The 18,623-nt window shown below is 48.1% G+C and overlaps 6 protein-coding genes and 1 non-coding gene across 7 annotated transcripts; 3 read left to right on the forward strand and 4 right to left on the reverse strand.

Annotated features, from left to right (window-relative positions):
- Window positions 1-926: 926 nt before the first annotated feature.
- On the forward strand, window positions 927-2,548 carry FPOAC1_004804 (uncharacterized protein; the record flags this gene model as incomplete). The annotated part of the gene is made up of 4 exons (XM_044849343.1): window positions 927-932; window positions 1,105-1,272; window positions 1,335-1,773; window positions 1,830-2,548. The coding sequence occupies 4 exons, from the start codon at window positions 927-929 to the stop codon at window positions 2,546-2,548; spliced, it is 1,332 nt and encodes a 443-aa protein (XP_044708053.1).
- A 1,020-nt stretch (window positions 2,549-3,568) lies between these two features.
- Window positions 3,569-5,079, forward strand: FPOAC1_004805 (uncharacterized protein; the record flags this gene model as incomplete). The annotated part of the gene is made up of 3 exons (XM_044849344.1): window positions 3,569-3,886; window positions 3,954-4,233; window positions 4,286-5,079. 3 exons carry the CDS (start codon window positions 3,569-3,571, stop codon window positions 5,077-5,079), a joined length of 1,392 nt encoding a protein of 463 aa, XP_044708054.1.
- Window positions 5,080-5,688: 609 nt separating this feature from the next.
- FPOAC1_004806 (uncharacterized protein) lies at window positions 5,689-6,430 on the forward strand (the record flags this gene model as incomplete). The annotated part of the gene is made up of 2 exons (XM_044849345.1): window positions 5,689-5,970; window positions 6,023-6,430. The coding sequence occupies 2 exons, from the start codon at window positions 5,689-5,691 to the stop codon at window positions 6,428-6,430; spliced, it is 690 nt and encodes a 229-aa protein (XP_044708055.1).
- Window positions 6,431-6,939: 509 nt separating this feature from the next.
- On the reverse strand, window positions 6,940-7,030 carry FPOAC1_004807. The gene has a single exon. It is a non-coding gene; the product is annotated as a tRNA-Pro (tRNA).
- Window positions 7,031-7,559: 529 nt separating this feature from the next.
- On the reverse strand, window positions 7,560-7,848 carry FPOAC1_004808 (uncharacterized protein; the record flags this gene model as incomplete). Its single annotated transcript, XM_044849346.1, has 2 exons — window positions 7,560-7,703; window positions 7,762-7,848. The coding sequence occupies 2 exons, from the start codon at window positions 7,846-7,848 to the stop codon at window positions 7,560-7,562; spliced, it is 231 nt and encodes a 76-aa protein (XP_044708056.1).
- Window positions 7,849-8,710: 862 nt separating this feature from the next.
- FPOAC1_004809 (uncharacterized protein) lies at window positions 8,711-9,996 on the reverse strand (the record flags this gene model as incomplete). The annotated part of the gene is made up of 6 exons (XM_044849347.1): window positions 8,711-9,274; window positions 9,322-9,402; window positions 9,454-9,529; window positions 9,578-9,679; window positions 9,745-9,880; window positions 9,978-9,996. The coding sequence occupies 6 exons, from the start codon at window positions 9,994-9,996 to the stop codon at window positions 8,711-8,713; spliced, it is 978 nt and encodes a 325-aa protein (XP_044708057.1).
- Window positions 9,997-10,620: 624 nt separating this feature from the next.
- FPOAC1_004810 (uncharacterized protein) lies at window positions 10,621-18,504 on the reverse strand (the record flags this gene model as incomplete). Its single annotated transcript, XM_044849348.1, has 9 exons — window positions 10,621-12,856; window positions 12,908-13,388; window positions 13,438-13,912; window positions 13,960-15,201; window positions 15,251-15,490; window positions 15,544-16,819; window positions 16,866-17,149; window positions 17,202-17,842; window positions 17,895-18,504. 9 exons carry the CDS (start codon window positions 18,502-18,504, stop codon window positions 10,621-10,623), a joined length of 7,485 nt encoding a protein of 2,494 aa, XP_044708058.1.
- Between the last annotated feature and the right edge of the window lie 119 nt (window positions 18,505-18,623).

Consider the following 18,623-nt stretch of genomic DNA (forward strand, 5'->3'; position numbering starts at 1 on the left):
TCGATTCCCCTTCTGGACTGTCCAAGCACAGTTGATCAACCGGACGAGGATACAAGCTATGGACGTTTCGTTCATTCTTCCAGTAATCAGTTCTGGCCCAGCCTCGAGCTATGAAGAAGCAGCCACAACTAACCTAGGAAGGATTTTATGCCTCCAATCTTTGGGCTCGAACTTCTGGTGCCAGTGATGTCCTTCGGACTGAGGCCCCGGCGGCAACTAAACTAGAATCCAAGCCAAAAAAAAAAAAAAAAAAAAAAAAAAAAAAAAAAAAAAAAAATCAACGCCAGGTTGATCCTAGCTTGAGAAGACACAGTACCAGATTTAGTCACAGACAGAGAGAAGCCCGTCAGAGCTTGAGCTGGAGACCGAGCTGGACTGGGATGGATTTGGGAAATTGCTTTTCACATCAGCTCCTGTCATTGTGCATACCCGACCAGGTCAGCTTGTCAGTGTGCTGCACGACTAGATGATGGATGTTTTTAAGGCCAGTGTAGCTAAACGAGGACGGCTGAACAACTCCCAAGCCGCCGTACAACCCAATCATATGCCTCTACCCGGCCTTGCCTACGATTTGTTTGTGGTGTGTGCAATCTAGTTTTCGATTGTGTACCTGGGTCCGTGGGCTGTGGCTGGTTCCAAACATATTAAGTTTGTGGGTGATAAAGTTCGTTGCCAAAGGCTTTTCCAAGATCCACTCAGCCATCTCGGGATGATGACTTCTTTGAATGCACTGCGTCGTTCTACGTTAGAGAGGCTTAAATCAACAAGTCTAACGCTTCTAGTATTAAACTACCCAGCAAACTGGACACCCCTGGCCAATATTCGAACCAACCCCAACGTGTAGTATGCTTTTAGCCCAATATGAGATCGGTATGGGTGCCTTCGATGACTGGGAGGCGGCTTCAGCGCTTGGGATCTTTCATCATATGCCAGTAAGTTATTTAAGCAGCAGACTATCCCCATCTCTCCACCCTCATGCGGGACTGGAAGACTAGCTGAGATCACAGCGTTCTATCTACTTCTCTTTACATTTCTTTACTCAACTGCCTTTTACTTCATATCATCACCATGGGTCTGCTTCCACTCACTTACACACGTCCAAAGCATGTGGACCAGAGGTCATATCGTAGCAACAGCGCCAGCAGCAGTGGGGAGTCTCTATCTGATGGAGAAAAGACTGATGGCTCAGTCAACTCTGGATTCTCTGGGTACTCGAGTGGTATACCTGACTCCTTGGCTTTTGACAGGATCATTGACGGAGGAACATGTCCTGTGAGTTTGCACACCCTGACCAGATCGCCACATGAACTGCCACTTACTTGTTTTTATCATAGCCTATGACAGTCCGGGATTTCATGTCCTATCTTATTTATGTAGAACACGCTGCCGAGAACCTCCAGTTCTACCTCTGGTTTAAAGACTACGAGAAACGGTTCAACTCAAACCCTACGACCGATGCCAAGCTTGCTCCAGAGTGGACCAGGGCTATGCAGGATGAGGCCATTATCAAGATCCGAAAAGAACAGGCAGATAAGATGCGCAAAGAGCCCAAGGCTGCCGCAATCTTCAAAGGTACCGACTTTGAGAAAAATCCTACCGCTCAGGACCGGAGCATGAGTGCCACCATCGATCCCTTCACAACGCCTCCCCAGAGTAGCGGAGGGGATGTGGCGTCAATATTTACAGCGACAAACACTATGCCTTCGCTCGATGCAACGAGCTATATGAGCCAAGCCTCCGACGCTTTCCAGGCCGCTGGCACTCAACAGCCTTGTAAGTCGATATGCTTCCAACATTCCGTTATTCCACAGACACTAATCAGGAACCAGTCACTATCCAACCATTCCGAGAAGAGGTTAACAGAGTGATTGTGACGTACATAATGGATGGAGCTCCCCGACAACTGAATCTCTCATCTGCTGAACAAAAGACGGCTATCGTGGCACTTTCTCAGACAACACACCCGAGTGCATTCCGCAGCATCTTCAAGACGGCTGACTCAAGTCTTCGTCACCAGGCCCATCCCAACTTTGTCAGATGGTCAATCTGTAACGGCAACCCTGCTCGCGTGTTCTTCGCGCGCTCGCTCGGACTTGGCCTCATCATGGTTGGTATTGTCGTTGGCCTCATCCTTACTCTCAGCAGCGCAGGTCGAGGATACCGGGCTCTGGCAGCAATCTCCCTTGTTCTTGGTATTAGCACACTTGTTGCGGCTTACAAGGGTATGTGTGTTGTTCTTCACGGAATGCATCACCGCCACATCAGGCCGTGGGAATTGTTCGTCGACAGTGAGAACATGGATGACTTGGCTAAGCGAAGCTTTGATTCTTTCGGATCTAAGAACAGCTACGAGGATGAACCTTGGGTGGTCAAGTACGAGAAGCGCAACATTGTCCGCAAGGTGTTTGATCGAGAAGTCTGGATCCAGGAGCCAGCGCTGCGTCAGATTCAAGACACTATTTTCGTCCAGGCGATGCTTGCTTCCATCCTTATGGGTGGTATCATCACAGCAATTTTTGTGGCCGTTCCAGGTGGTCGGTTCTTTTGATAAATATTCTTCCTTGGCGATGAAAAGGATAGACCGTCGCACACTCGGGATACAATGCCTGGTCAGACCTTCCTTTAAACCTCTTTGAATTAGTCGCGGATACCCAATTATTGATAAAAGCGCGTCTTGATGGAGTTTAGTAACACGGGGGAGCTGCCCACAGACTCATTAGTATTAATTACCTACATTTATGTATCGACACAAGTTGTTCAGTCGACCCGTAGGTTGATTATATGAAGAATCAAGTGTCAAGAGGCCTTGCAAATTAGGATCACTCTCTTGAAAGCCGTTCAATGCCGCTAAACATGGAGAGCCGACGGCATTAAAAGCCAAGCTCGGCATCAACCTTGAACCCCTCCTTGTAGTGGTTAGGTAGGTACGGATACCTACCTAGGTAGTTTATCCGGGCCATCGGGGTTGTCAAACAAGCCGCAATGCATGGAAATACATATTACGTAGGTACTTACCTAGGTATCTACCAAAGTTATCAAAGGCCGGGGGAAGGGAGCCAATTTCCTAGGATCAATCTTTGTTGATCTTTGTTGAGTAAATAATACGTACTGTGCATAACTTAGTAGGTATCCGTACCTAGGTACTAATAGAGTTCTTCCCCAAAGACCTCGGCCCACCGGCTTTTTTGAAGGAGCAAGCGCTGTCGAAAAAGGGTCGACCCCATTGTAATGTCAAGTCTCCCCATCCGATTGAGAGACAACCCCTCCACAGTCGTTTATTATACCGATTTACCTAGGTAGGTATTAGCTTACCTAGCTCATCTCCTATATGACTCCTTATCTCAAGTTTGTCTGTTCATCAATATCCTGCAACGTAATATTCGATTTAATCCTCATATCCAGACAAGACCATCATTATCGCAGAGCTTTGTGATTGACTTTGCGCCAAAGCGTCCATCAAACTCTCGTGTCTAAGACCCTTCAACTCCAGTATCTCCACTATCCATTTAACCCCCCCTTCTATTCTCTTCAGTGTCCTCGTGCGCGGCACGAGAGAAATAGTCACGCCATGACGCCCGCCTTGGAACACGAGGATGCCATTTCGCAGGAACCTCAATCGGCGGCGCATCCTTCAAGCCACAAGCATCGCAGAACCATGACATCGACCGACGAGATAGACAGCACCATTATCCGACCCGGCAGCGTCAAGATCAATGTCAAGGGCGCTTTCATCGTCGATCCCGATACTGCGACGCCAGCATCGACTTCGGGCGCAAGCGCTGGTGCTGTCAGTTCGATTAACGGCCGAACGAGTCCGACGCACCCTGAGACGAGCGACATCCGACTTCCATATCACACTGCCATTGTGAGCCATATTGCGATTGACGTACGTATACTCTCGCCGGAAATATATCCCTAGAGAAAGGCGAAGACTGACAGGGATGGCGCTGCAGATTGGCGGTTCACTTATAAAAGTTGTTTACTTTTCGCGTGAGGCTGATTCCACAGATCCTGGTGGCCGGTTGAACTTTCAGAGCTTCGAAACGGATCGCATCGATGATTGTGTCGAGTTTATGCGCCATTTGCGCGATAACCAGCTTGTCAATGGCTCACAACCGGGAGAGCTGTGCGTGATGGCTACAGGTGGTGGCGCATACAAGTATTATGACAAGATTCGGGCGGCTTTGGAAGTGGATGTGTCGCAAGAGGACGAAATGGAGTGTCTAATTATTGGTCAGTAGCCCGACTCACGATCGCTCGTTCTACAACTAACTATATCTCCTAGGCCTTGACTTCTTCATCACCGAAATCCCCCGCGAGGTCTTTACCTACTCTGAAACGGACCCCATGCACTTCGTTGTGCCGCAAGAAAATATCTATCCCTATCTCCTTGTCAACATCGGTTCGGGAGTTTCATTCCTAAAAGTTACTGGACCACGATCATATCAGCGAGTCGGCGGTACATCACTTGGTGGTGGTACCCTCTGGGGTCTATTGTCGCTATTGACAGGTGCCCGAACCTTTGACGAGATGCTTGAACAAGCCGCGCATGGCGACAACGCTAATGTCGACATGTTGGTTGGTGACATTTATGGAACAGACTATGGCAAGATAGGATTGAAGAGCACGACCATTGCCTCATCTTTTGGCAAGGTCTTTCGTATGAAGAGAGAAGCCGAATCAGCAGCTGAAGATGGCAGGTCGGCGACACCAGAAGATGCATCCTTTAATAGTGCCGATGTTTCACGTTCTCTGCTTTACGCGATATCAAACAACATTGGGCAAATCGCCTATCTCCAGTCGCAAATTCACAACCTATCCAACATTTACTTTGGTGGATCCTTCATTAGAGGCCACCGACAAACCATTAACACGCTGAGTTACGCCATCAAATTTTGGAGTAAGGGAGGGAAGCAGGCGTACTTCCTCAGACATGAGGGTTATCTTGGCTCAGTAGGCGCCTTTCTCAAAAGGAAGCCGAAGAACTGGGGTCGAAAGGGCAGCCTTGAGGGTATGGATGACATTGCTGAGTTGAGGAGGAATCTTCGCGATGGGGCACCCAGCTCCAGTACATCATAGGTCTAAGAAGATGACGGACGAGCCATAGAAATTTGTTCCAAAAGAGCTTCAAAAACATGTACAAAGACTGACGGCACCTCGTTCAATGTCAGGCGGAACGGAAGGGTTGATGGCAAACATGGTTGGTGGTACAACCACAGGCAGCATTGGCGGCGTACAATCGGGCGTTGTTTATTTCGGGATGGTGCATAGTCTTTCTTCTGTGGGTTCTAGCGCATTATACAAAGAAACCATCGGCGATATCCGAGGACATTTCATTCGAAGTTCTTATTTGCTATGGTTGAGAATTGGAAACTTGCATAAAGCGGTCAAATCGACCATCATATCACGGACGGCTACTGACCTTACGATAGTCCGGGATCCAATGAATATAATTTGCGCTTGAATGGATAGCAAAACTGCGTCAAAGGACGATGATTTGTGTCATACATTTCATGCCCCTATCCTGGCGATAAAGGATGAAAGTATACACGACGCAAGCACACTCTTGCCGCGTGCTGTCCGACATTGACATTTCTAGACGTGCAATTTTCGTATCTAGGCCTTCTGTTTTTTCTATCCATCTTTCTTCTATAGATATCTTATGATCCCGAGGGGCTTCTGTTCAATATGGCTAACGGGATTGCAGTCGTTGACGACTGGATTAGCGCTCCCGATCCCAGAATATCACAGCAACCTTACTACACAAGCTACCCATTACCCGCTGGATATTGCCAGCTATACAACCCAGCGACCGTAGTCTGGGAAACGGAAACCTTAAGCTCTTGGTCAGAATGGAGTTGCGATCGCGACAGTCCTTGCTGCGAGTGCGACTGCAATTGTCGTCCTAAGATAAAGGACATGAATTTGGGAGATCAACGTGAACGAAGAGAGTATAATAAGCGCGACCTTGTGAGTAACTCTTTTATCCGTGATTTCAGGATGCCACTGACTTTGGGTATAGCCCGGCACTACCAATGCCCGGAACTATGGAGCCACCCGCGAGCTATTGCCGTCCTTGAATGTCGGCGGCAAGCCCAACGCTCAACACTACATGCGACAGTTTTCAGACAGAGAAGCACTCCAGTATGATAAACAAGACCTTTCGTCCATGGAAGATCTCATATACCAGACCGCTAAACAACAACGTCACCTGGATGACGCTCGAAGAAGGATACAAGATTGGATTAAGATCATGCCTGGACTTGTTAGCGACAACACGGCTCAAGAAACAGAACAAAGGACCGAAAAGTGTCACTGCAAGGGTTGTAAAAAGGAAAGAAAGCAAGAAGCGCGGAGTGCTGGTAAGGAGAAGAAACACAAGCAAAAGCAAGAGGCAGAGAAGAAGAACAGAAGGAAGACTAGGCGATAGAGTATGGGACGTAATTAATTAAATCAAGGGTTACCAAGGAGTGAAGTTGAGGTTACATATGATGTGAATAGTTGATATGAGTGTTTCTCAAAGTCTAATAGCTGTATGATGTGAATAGAGAATATGTGCTGCATATTTCAGGTCGTTAGTGTAAGTGACAAAGTGGGCGTTGATATAGACACACAGAGTAGACAGAACATCTTCTATATAGACCATGGCTAGCAAATGTAGAAACAAAATAAGCACTCTATACAACCACTGTATTTTAATTCAACTATGGATCCGAACTGTTGTCAAACTTGAAAGTTATAAATGTGGTTGAACGAGGCTGATTTAAGCTCGACCAATCGGGCGTTGAGCGGTACTCCCACCAACTGTACAATTGCACAGGAAACCCCAGCAAATCGTGACTATCAAGGAAGAACAACAGTTTCCGTGCGCCAGATACAAAAAAGGAAGCCTGTGTGTGTCCTGTGTGTTAAGTAATAGACAAAATAGACAAAAGGAAAGGGTCTGGCCGGGGATTGAACCCGGGACCTCTCGCAAGCAATGCTATAGGGTTTTCCCTAAGCGAGAATCATACCACTAGACCACCAGACCTGGTCAAACGAACCTTGAGATTCGTTCTGTGTTATTGTTAGAGATCGACATGTTGTTTAAACTTATATTCTCCGGACCAATGTTGACTTTGATTCGGCTTTGGCGGGGTAGCCAGCAACGGATCTCGATGTCGTGCATCCATCCATGTCCCTTTCGGCTCCTCAGGGAATAAGATTCTGCTCTCCCGAAACCCAATTGGTTACTTACACATCATTAGGGATTGATTATTAACTGTCCTGACGAGGGTGCATCTTGACAGCACGCGACCATCGTGACGTCTAGCTTTAAGCCTTTTACCACTTCATAGCCAATCGTCAATATCCCCAAGAAAAACATTGATGAACAACTCACCACCAATACTGTACCACCTTGTCTATATCAATCACATCAAAATATGGTATTAACCACTGTTGTTGGTCATTTCTTTGTATTCATTTCGTTGTCATCATGATGCGCCTCCCCGCCCAGATAGCATTAGGTATTGTTCATCCTCTGTTCTCTCATCCCCTCTCCCAAGCATAAAATTTCTTTAGTTGCCCTGTCCAACATCCTTGCCCTGGGCGAGACCCTGGCTCTGGCCACCACTGGCGTTGAGGTCCTTGATAGCCAAGCCCTGCTCGTCCTTGCCCTCAGGGAGGTCGGCGGTCTTGTCGGCACGGTCGACGTGGTTAGACTGAAATCAGTAGTTAGCAAAGTGTTTGTATCGGGATGTAGTGCGCAGATAAACTCACCTCGACCTTGCCAGTGCCGTGGGTGATGTCGTGCTTGGCCTCCTCAAAGGGGCCGTTGTCAGAAGAACCGTCTCCGTTGCGAGGCATGATGATGGTTTGTTTGTGGTGGTGAAGGGTTTGTGTTGGTTTGAAGAGAATGGATTTGTTGTTGATGAGTGTGAGTGAAGAAGTAAGAGTTCTACTATAGCGAGTGCAAACAAAGTCATTTATTTATATGTCACTGCGGTCGGGCTTTTTTTGCCTTTTGGCAGCCCCATGTTTAACATCGTGATGCGATGAATCAACGACGTCATTTTGACAACGTCATTCTGATGATTGCCCTGGATGCCCCTCCATTCTCCTCTGTTCTCTCGTCTCCGCAGCTGTCTGTGGGGAACAAAACAAAGCACGAGCTGAGCAAATGCTCCTTGAATGGACCTGCATTCTCTCAATCTCCATTGGGTTGAACCGCCAGCCGTCGTTTTCGGTCATCACCGTCTCCTCCACGACTCATGTTTCAACGGCATCATGCCTTCTCCACAACCGCTATTTTAGTTATCTGTTCAATTCATAAAACCTGGCGGGATGAGGTCCATGTCAGCCTTCTAATTGTCAGTTCCATTTTCATCGAATTCCAAAGTCATCCACCCATTGGCTCACCAGATTGCTTTCATGGCTGGCTACCAGGGAGGCATGTTGTATTACCGGTCAACATTATATCAGTTTAAGCCCGCTCAAGTCAAATTCTTATTGTAGTGCTTCTTCCTACTGTTCCTCGCTACTGCATGTCATGAAATGTCATCTAAATGACCATCATGCCATGAAACAAACATATCGGCACTTTGTAGCCTTTACAGAACGCTCCCAGGAGAATGTATTCATCCGCGCCTCAACAATGACAAAAAAACATGGCCAGCCTCCTGACGATCAAGGGACTATAAGCCTCGCCCTTGACTCCAACGATGGGTGTTCAAGCCTTGGCGGAACGGCCTCGACGGAGATTGGTCTTCGAAGCCAGCTTCACATCCTGCTGTTCTTCTTCAGTAGCGTCCTCCTCCTCAGCAACAGCTGCCTTATTGGTGGCCGCCTTCCGTCCTCGCTTGGCAGGGGCAGGCTTCTCATTCTCATCGGCCTTCGCAGCTGCAACTTTGCGTCCTCGTTTGGCGGGAGCGGGAGCGGAGGCTTCGTCTTCATCTTCGTCCTTGACTTTTTTCGTAGCCGCCTTTCGTCCCTTCTTGGCAGGTACTGGTTTCTCCTCGGCATCGGATTCATCCTTGACTTTCTGAGCTGAAGCTCGACGTCCTTTCTTAGTGGCGGTAGGTGCGGGGGCCTCATCCTCACTCTCGTTCTTGACTTGAGCGGCCTTGCGGCCACGGGCAGGCTTCTTCCCCTTGTCCTCTTCAACCTTGACAGACTCGGTCTTTCGGGCTTTCTTGGCCTGCGGCTCATCCTCCTCACCACCATCATCACCGGTAGTCTTCTTTCGTCCACGTTTGCCCTTGGCCTTGGGCTTATCCTCACCGCCTGCGGCAGCCTGTAAAACGTTAGAAACATGTGCCATGATATCAGTTTAGCACTTACAGCCTCAGCCTCCTCCTTCTTCCTCTTCTGAACAGCAGTCAAGTGAATACCTATAACACCGAGCTTGTTCTTCTCGGGGTCCTATATGACAAGTTAGCTGCAGTAGACAAACGGACATGTTCCAAGACATACCCCATTGAAATCTTCGGGGTCAATAAAGCCCTGCGTAACGCAGCGGCGGACCTTCTCCTGCAGTTCTGGGTACTCGCTGCTATTGTCAGCAACATGTAGACTTAAACCTGTAACTACAACTCACCTAAGCTCATCGTAGCCGTCGATCATGGTACAATCGAAGTTACCATCGTCTTGCTGGCACATTGCACGGACATTCTCTAGCTGTTGACCAGAGACACAACCCCTAAGAAAAATAGCGATGAATTAGTTACCTGATATGTGTTTTTCTAACGACAGACAAATGCTTACCAATGTTTCCATGCCCAGCTTCCATGTTCCTCGAATTCGAACCAGGATCCGAAGCGAAGAGTTCCCTTGGTGCATTTCGCGGAGTTCTTTTTGCAGTGGGAGTCCTTGCAACCAGCGCGGTTGTTGGGGGACACCTCTAGTGTGCTGTGAGCGGACTACTCCTAGTAGAATCGCAGCCAAGGTACGAAGTGGTAACTTGACTGTGAAAAAGATATTGACATCTTACAACTTACCAATACGATATTCGCCCATTCTTGCGATGATACAAGACACCTGTAGAATACCAAACGTCGAACAGAGATACAATGCTGGAAAGGTCGATTCGCAGGCAAAGCTTTGGTTTTTTTGGCTGACTGTGGTGTGGGCTGTGATTGAAGAGACTGGATAAAATTCGCACGTTGAGTAGAAAGAATAAGAAAATATCGCTTAACTCAAAGCGACAGAGAGATTATATACTCTTCCTCTTGCCAGTGAAGAAAAACAGGCAGAAAAAGGGTGAAAGGGTGAGATGCGATGGGTGAAGGTGGGAGGTGCGCAGCTCAAGCTCAGTCGGGCAGTTTTGGGGAAGGAGTGATCCGACGCGACCAACGCGTCCCAACTCAGCACCTGAGCAGTGCTTGCTATCCCTCGTTTACCACTCACTGCCAACAAATTGCCGCCTGAAACGTCAGCACATTCAAGGCGGCCAATCTAGAGACAATAAAATCATTGAATTTATGTACTGACACAAAGAATATTAACGAGGCGAGTTCAAAGAGGGGTCCATTTAATTAAAATCAGCATAATAAAAATTCATTGTGTTGTAAATAACCCAGCCCTTTTCTTGCTTGCATACATTCAACTCAACGCCGTTCTTTTTTCTAGCTTTGTCCTTTCTCACAGGAATGGGCACCAGCCTATGTACATTGCAGCCAAGTTTCTTGGATCGACCGCTTGTTTGATCAGTTCTTCCACCTGGCCTTCAACTCCTAGAGGAATGCTTTCAGTCGGAAGCAACCCCCTAACCTTGCGTTTGATGCTGTCCACAACGCTCTGAGGCTGAAGCTTGACGCCCACATCTCCTCTCCGATGCGTACGTTTTTCTTTTTGCAGGTCCAACGTTGGGTCGTATATGAATGCCTCAAGAATAGTCATCAACGTTTCCTCTTGTTGGCGAAGAATGCTAAGAGTCAGTTCGCAAGACTTGCGGAAAGGCCCTTCATAGCCGTAAATGCCCATTGCAGCTACCATGTTGTGAGTGAGTCGGAACGGGACCCGCTCAGGTTTCGCAAACGTCAAGCCTTTGTCAAATAGACAGTTGAAATCAACGTGGAATACTCCACCGTTGCCCTCCTCCAAGTTCACGTTCTCACCATGCCTGTCGCCAAGTCCCAGAATGGTGCCTACCATAGACATGACAGCACATGATCGCGTGTACTTCAGTCGTGCAGCAAACCATGCTGACGGATTGGGAAATTGTTGTGTGAACCAGAGCTGAAGAACTGGGGGAAATCTTCCCAGAACCTCATCAGTAAAAATTCTGATTTTGCCATCGGAAAGACATGCTTCATCCATAAGCTGCTTCAGAACTGTATAGTCGGGATAAATCTTTCGAGAAGCATATAGGTTGATAAGGATATCTCGCATGGTTTTGATCCCTGGCACCCATTCGATAATACCACATTCTTCGTTGAGTGGTGTCACAGCATACGTTCGGATATACAATTGTCTTCGACTGGACTCTACGTCCCGCTTCAGCGATCGATTGATTAAGCCGTTGAACTCCATGAGGCGCTGATCCGTTCGTAAATCGTCTTTGGGTTTGATGAGAAGCATGTAGTTTTTTCCATCACTACCACGCGCTGTAAGACGCCTCGGTTTGGCCAATGAGCTCAGTACCAAAACGTCGTCGAGGAAAGAATCGATTGTAACCACATCTCTGGAGAATGCTTTGTGCTTCTTGACGTACTCCGACACCGCTGGCAATGTTGCTGTCAAAGAGTTCTCGACAGGCACTACCAATGGACAGGGAGTGCACTTGTGATGGAATCGAAGATCTCTGCTTAGGCTGGCATGGACAGTCTTGTTGCTGCGGAAGTCTCCGTTTTGACACGCCAACAGCAACTGCTCAGCTAATTTCTCCCCCATCCTGAGTAAGTGTTTGAAGTCAGTCGAAGAGCCTTCCACCTTCTTTGATATGTTCCTGAGTGTCTGAAGAATTTGGGTTCCCCGCGCTTTTCGTTCCGACACCTGTCTGGTTGTCATAATTCCGATCAAGCTCCAAAGTGCCTGTCGAGGATGAGCTTCCACGACCTTGACAATTATATGAGTCAACCGGTCGAATACTTGCGGATTGGGATGGGCGATACGGGCAACAATCTGTGGCAAAGCAGTGTAAAAGATATACGCCGGCAGCCTGTGGATGTACTTGTCGAGGAATGAGTGCAGCAGGTTGAGCTGCTCCACGCGTCGTCGGTGAAGCTCACGAGAAAGTGAGGCCTTGCCTTCTGGTGCCTTGTCCACCTGTGCTCCAAGATCAAGCCAGAGAGTCAATATTCTTGGAAGAGTTTGATAGAGATATTTAGTACCCGAGTTGAGGGATCGCACATAATTCTCGATGACAAGCCTTGCAACCTCACCGGTTATATAGTTATCGCTTTGGTCCTCAGCTTTAAGAGGCTTTTCAGCTTCGAGGATCTTTTTGTAGTGCCGGCCGAGATAGTAGTGGCCCTTCTCCCAGCTCGCAAATGTTTTTGGTGGCTGTTGGTACTTCTCACGCAAAGCACCCGCGTGTGTCTGTCCAGCGCTATCCAGCCACTTGGCGAGGAGCAGTTGTGCTCGAGCTGTCAAGAGCTTCTGCTGCGGGTTTAGCTTGTTGGTGTTAGTGCTGGTGGCCGTTCCAGTCTGTGTCATGAACTTGTTGCTCTTGATTGCTCCCTGCAGGACTTGAATTGCCTTTCGGTGCTGGTCTTGTCTCCAGAGAAGCTTGGCATTCTCAATAGTCGCCGCATCGTCACCCAGTTGCGAGGCATGCAGGACTGCGTTGAAAGATTGATGTAGAGAGTTCGACTTTCGGGCGAGTCGTGCACTCGATAACCACAATCCAGAAATGTCCAGGTCGGTAAAGCTTGGCCTATGTTGGTCAGCACAAGAATCATTCAGACACTAGCTGGAATAAACATACCTGTTCAACTCCATGGCTGCGCGTCGGATACCAAGTAGATATTGCTTGTCGCTCATATAAGCACCTATAATCTCAAGTCGTCTGTCTAACAGCGCCATTGTGTTTTGTCGAGCCGCATCGTCTCCCGCCTTCGTCTCAATGATGATCTCCAAGTCTGTGAGAATATGAGCCTTAAGGAGAAGGTCGTGACACGCTTGGAGTGATGATGTAGATGCCGCATTCATTGACGATGAAATTTTGACTCTTATGTCGTTCATTATCGCAGATATCTCTTTGGGCTTGTTTTTGGCCATGAGCTTATCGAGAACAGTCGCAACCGATACATTGAAGTCCTCAATGATGTCTCCATGAAATCGCTTGGTGAATTTGACGAGGCTCTCCCACCTCCCTGTTACCCATGCTGCTTCCACTGCATACGGCATAATCTTGTTGTCTATGGATGTATCAGTTCGCATGCCCTTGACATGATTCAAAAGCGCTTCTGTTTCTTATTAGCCACTGATCTGAATCGGCCAACCATATGTTCTTACCGTGTTGGCCAGCTTGCTTCAGACAATGCAGCAAGTCTATCCGTGCATCTATGTTGGCGGGTTCTTTTGCCAGCTTTATCTCGTACCAGTTCTGTACAGCGGTCCATCTACCAGCTTTGCGATGACTCAGAATCTGCTGGTTGATGTCAAGAACTTGTAGGTGAGCTGAAATTCCGTCAAGTCCGTCAGGCTCATCAACATTGGCATAAATATCTTGCAGCTTTTGCAACAGCCGTACGCGTTCTCCTGGCTCCCTCTTTCGTTGCTCCATCTTCTGAGCGTGCTGTTCAAGATGGAAAAGCGCCCGTGCGTAATCATTACAATCGACAGCCCTTTGTGCGATTAGCTCGGCTGGAATCTTGTCGAGAGCTTCCTGTACTTGGGTCAACCTTTCCTTATCGGATTCTGTGAGGCGACCAGCTGCTCGCTTCGTTTGCATCCATCTCATTGCATAGTCCACGATGCGAAAAACAGCCTAAGCTAATTAGTTCGTGACCGAAAACAACGAAAGCCAAGACTTACGTGACAAAATCTCTTCATATCCTCTTTCTCCAAATAGGACGCCCCTTCGCCAGGCTGATGTTCCAAGATGGCCAGAAGCTCGCCAAGGACGTTCTCCCTATCCTTTTGAGTAGCACGAGAGCCTAGCAGGGTATGCAGTACTATGTAGGGTAGAATGAATTCGGCAATGGCAAGGTCCCGGACACGGATGACACGCGCCAAAGGCTCGAATATCAGATCAGCAAATGCGGTCTGTCCTTTCCGAAGAAGATCTATAACGTAATGCCTCAGCCAATTCCCATATGACCTTTCAGGTCGGAAAATAGGATAATTTATTTCCGAGTGCGCCATTGGGGCAACAACGTACTTGGAAGTCAGGAAAGGACTGACCACCTCTCGGACAGCTTCTGGCATCGTGATCCACTTGCGATAAATATCGTTGCCACCTGACATCCCGCTGGTCGCCATGGCACATGCAGCACTGAGGTCACACCTACTCGTGAGCTCCTGCATAACGAAGGACAGAAATCCCTGGAACTTGACATCGGTTGTGGATAGGAAGGCCGGCACGAGGGCTTCCTCCAGAAGAAAAATGACAAAGTCAGTGGTTTCTTCAGTATCCACGAAGTTGTTTAGAATCACGATGGATTTCTGTTCCTTTACAGTTTCGGTCTTGCTGGGATCCAGACAGCCTATCAAGCCCAGGGCTTCTGTACATAGCCGCGCGATGTCTCTCAGGAGACCATTGTATTTGCAAGCACAATCAAGGAGAGATCGCACGAGGACCACAACACCAGTGTCTGATTGCAGACTGGCATCGGATGTATGTAGAGCTGCCTGGTTTCCACGAAGATACGGAATCAACTCAGTCAGTGCTTGAATCGTGACGCCCGAGTTCTCATGGCGGATTCTCTCAGCAAAGGCTTCCAGCACTTCTTCAACTGCCAGTGCTGCTGGCCTGTGTTGTTCCAATTTTAACTCGACATCCTTGAGCTCGGGAATATGTCGAAGTGAAGGCAATTTGACGATGTACTTTACAACAAGACCTTCGAATTTATCGACCAGCTGTTGAAGGGTTCGCCGAGCAAGAACAGTTGTTGACTCGTTCATCGAAGGCCAGTAGCGAGTAACAACAAAGAATGTCGTTTCTAGCAATGCCTCAACATCTTCAGAGCCAAGATGGGTGAGCATTGACACCCAGCAAGAAAAGCTGGCCTCCCTTAAAGCATCTTGCGTGAGCGTGGACAGCAAACAAGCAGAAATCTAGACACAACTTAGTAATTTGGTTCATGCCATGTGTTTCTGTACCTACCTGAGGTCTGGCGGTGCTTGCATAACCCCTTGACACTCTGATCATTTCTTCCATGGCTCGAATGTAGCACCGGCGCTCTGGGTCTGGAAGGTTCTGATCATTAATTACATCGAAGAGACGTGCCATAAGCCCAAGAAGCGAGGAATGAATAAACCGAGCAGTATGATCTCCTTTCTTAGATCGAGTTCCTTTACTGGAAGGCAATAGCATCTCGGCCATTGTATCTAAAGCTTTCCGAATCTAGGGATGAATCAGCTCATCGAAATGTCAAGCACACGCAAAGGACGACTTACTGGCGCCTTTCTGGTCTCGTCTGAATCGCCGGCAGCCTTTAGCAATTCCATCACAGTGAGCACTGGCTCCACTTGAAGAAGGTCGGCAAGTGACTCAGTTTCAAAATGCGCCGATAGCTCGTCCAGGCGTGACTTTGCAAAGGCCGCGATATCTTCTGTATCCTGTATCAGAAGCAATGCGAGAGTAGCAGCCAGATTCGCAGGGTCAATCAGCGGCAGCCAAACCTCCGACTCTTGTCGGGCCTCGGCAATCTTTCGGATGACGTCTTTTTGTTTATCGAGTACAAGCCACGGCAATGCGTGGGTTTGGATTAGGAGAAGAAGGTCGTTGACAGAAACCTGAAGAAGCTCAGCAATCGTCCGGCTCATTTGAGGGCGCTGAACCATGTCCTTAGTAGCCATGTATGCCAGATTTGGCCAAAAGGGCTCAAACAGACGTCTTGGGGTCACTCGACGGGCATCTGCAAGGTTCAAGAGCTCGTTGAAAGCAAAAGCTGAAACTACGTTGTTACTGCTTCCCAGGTACTCCAGGAGTTTAATCAGTACCAAGTTGAGTTCGTGCTCCCAAACAACTGTGCCTAGTTGACCCCATGCCATAATGAGTGTTTCGGTCAGGTTTGGCTGGTCCTTGTCCGAGATTGATTTCAATAACGCGATCGAGTTCTTTCTGTTGCGCGATACCAAATCCTGGCGCTTCATCGAGGAGGCTCTATCTGCTGTACTCAAATGCATATTAGCGTGAACAGGGTGCTCCTGAAGTTGGTTCACTCCTAAGTTTTTAGCACCATTTCCCTCTGCTGGGCGAGCTGGTAAAGCAATACTCGAGAGGACAGTCTCTGGCCTGGTCAAAGAAAAAGTAGCCAGAACTCTTCCCGCAGCTATCCGAAGCTCTCTTATCGAGCTATTCAAAGACTGAAGACACCACTGGCCCAAAGCAGAGGTTTCGAGATTGAGTATCTCAGCGTCGTCGCAGTGCAAAATTACCTTCCTTAATGCCATCATGGCAGCAACCCTCAGGCGCCGAGAGTCAGCCACAATTGGAAGTCGGATCAACTGGGTAAAAAGTGCCTCGACTCGAGACTTCTGAGCAGTTTTCGCATAGAGGTTTGGACGACTCGGGAATTCATTTGTCTCGCAAATAGAGCAGCGTGCCTTAGTATCAGATGTTTTCTCGTCATTGGACGGCGGGACCTTCCTATCAGCCAGACATGATACCCGAGAGAGTAGATCAAGCGCGAGGCATTGACGTGGTTCATCAAGTGATGGGAATATATTCCTGTACCAATAAGAATTTGCAAATTAGAGGCAGGAAAGTGACTTACACAAATTTTTGTTCAAGGTTCGGGAAGCCATCATCAACGCTTTCTAATCCCAGGGTGGCCCCCAAGGAGCTCATCAGAACAGCCATAGGGCTAGAATCCGCTTGCGATACTTTGCGTCGTTTAGAGCGATCTTGTGAATTCTCATCAGGCGCATCGTATGTTAAAGTCAGCGCCTGGAGGATCCCGCGCACTTCTGTATCCTCAAACTTGGATGGGTGCGTATTTGAGCTGAGCAGCTCTGGTTCGGAATTGGCGTTCACTTGCCTCAACATCTGTGTAATTCTCTTTTCAAATGTTAGTGGTCAATAGAACAAGAAGATGCAGATAATACCATACCCATATATCTGTTCCTTCAGGCATAGCGGAATAGAACATCGAGGATTCGTCTACAAGGCTAGACATCGCCAGTCGTCCGATCGACCTGTCCTCAACCGATGCTGCTGTAATTATAGCAAGAGCCAGGACGTATGAGCGACGTGTTTCCTCATCATTAGGGTCTAGCATAGATGAAGCATCCAAGCTTGCTACTATATCACCACAGAGAAGGATCAAGAGAGTGATAGCTTTTTTGTGAGCTGAAGCGCCAACTCCTGTCTTTCTCGACAGTGCTCTTTCGATTTCGATGGTTTTCTGTAGAATGTAAAGTGAAGAGGCGGGAAATGCATGGCTGTAGCGGTTCCTGACAGCTTGCATATCTCCCAGAACATCAATCAACCATACTGCACTCTCCGAGAAAAATACCACAGTATGAAATGTCTCATCCGTCGATATAATAGGGCGGGCTACTACGTTGCAGAAGCTAATGAGTTGTTGTAAAGCATGTGGCATCCGGTCAACGGAATACGTCAATTGGCCGGTCAAGGACGAGGTTTTGTCGATGTATCGACAGAGAGCAAGTTCTGAGGGTAGAGATATTATCCCAAAGCTTCCCTCCACATCGGGTACGACAAGGGGATCTTGGAGTCGATTGAGTATGTCTATTGTATACCCGTGAGTTACTGCATCTCCACCTTTGGGGACGCCACTTACGAGAGGTAACTGTACGAAGATAGAACAGAAAGGCAGGGGCCATATCCCACAAATTCCAGTTTTGCGCTATGATGAGCATCGTATATTGAAGGAAGCTCTCAATGGCTTCTGTAAGTTCAAGGCATTGAGCATGGCCGAGAAGCCTGAGCAACTGAGGAAGAAGCCAAATCCATAGTGGCTCCTGCCCACGGAACATGTACTCTTGGCTGTTCACTTTATGGTTGAGCACAGCAGGTGTCTCTTTGATGGAGAATCTCAAGAAATTGATTGCTTTTAGAGCTTCTGTTCGTACTTGTGCCCGGTCAAGGAAAGGATCATCTAATCGAATACTTTCGAGGACGGCTCTCGAATAGACGTATATGAGCATGTGATTATGCTCGACTCGATCTTCCGGGGTCTTTAAAAGCGTAGGATCGTCTTTGACACGCTGAATGATGGCAAAAAAGCCCTTCAGTTCACTATTCTCATCTGATTTGGAGGATTTCGTGGATGCCGAAATGTTCTCCACGAGCTGTGCAGCTAGGGTCGATGGAGGAGGTTCATTGGCATATCCACCCGCCATTTGCCCATGATCGGAAACAGCCGCTCTTGGATGAAGGTTGTGGGCCATAATGTATGAAGCATCATGAATACTGCCTAAACACACGATGATGCACCAGGGCCTTTGTGATGCCAAGTGAGAAGGGCGCGACCAGCAATGTGGGGGCGACGCGCTATCACGTGATCAAA

This window comes from Fusarium poae, chromosome 2 (assembly GCF_019609905.1).
Source record: "Fusarium poae strain DAOMC 252244 chromosome 2, whole genome shotgun sequence".
NCBI classification, from domain to species: domain Eukaryota; kingdom Fungi; phylum Ascomycota; class Sordariomycetes; order Hypocreales; family Nectriaceae; genus Fusarium; species Fusarium poae.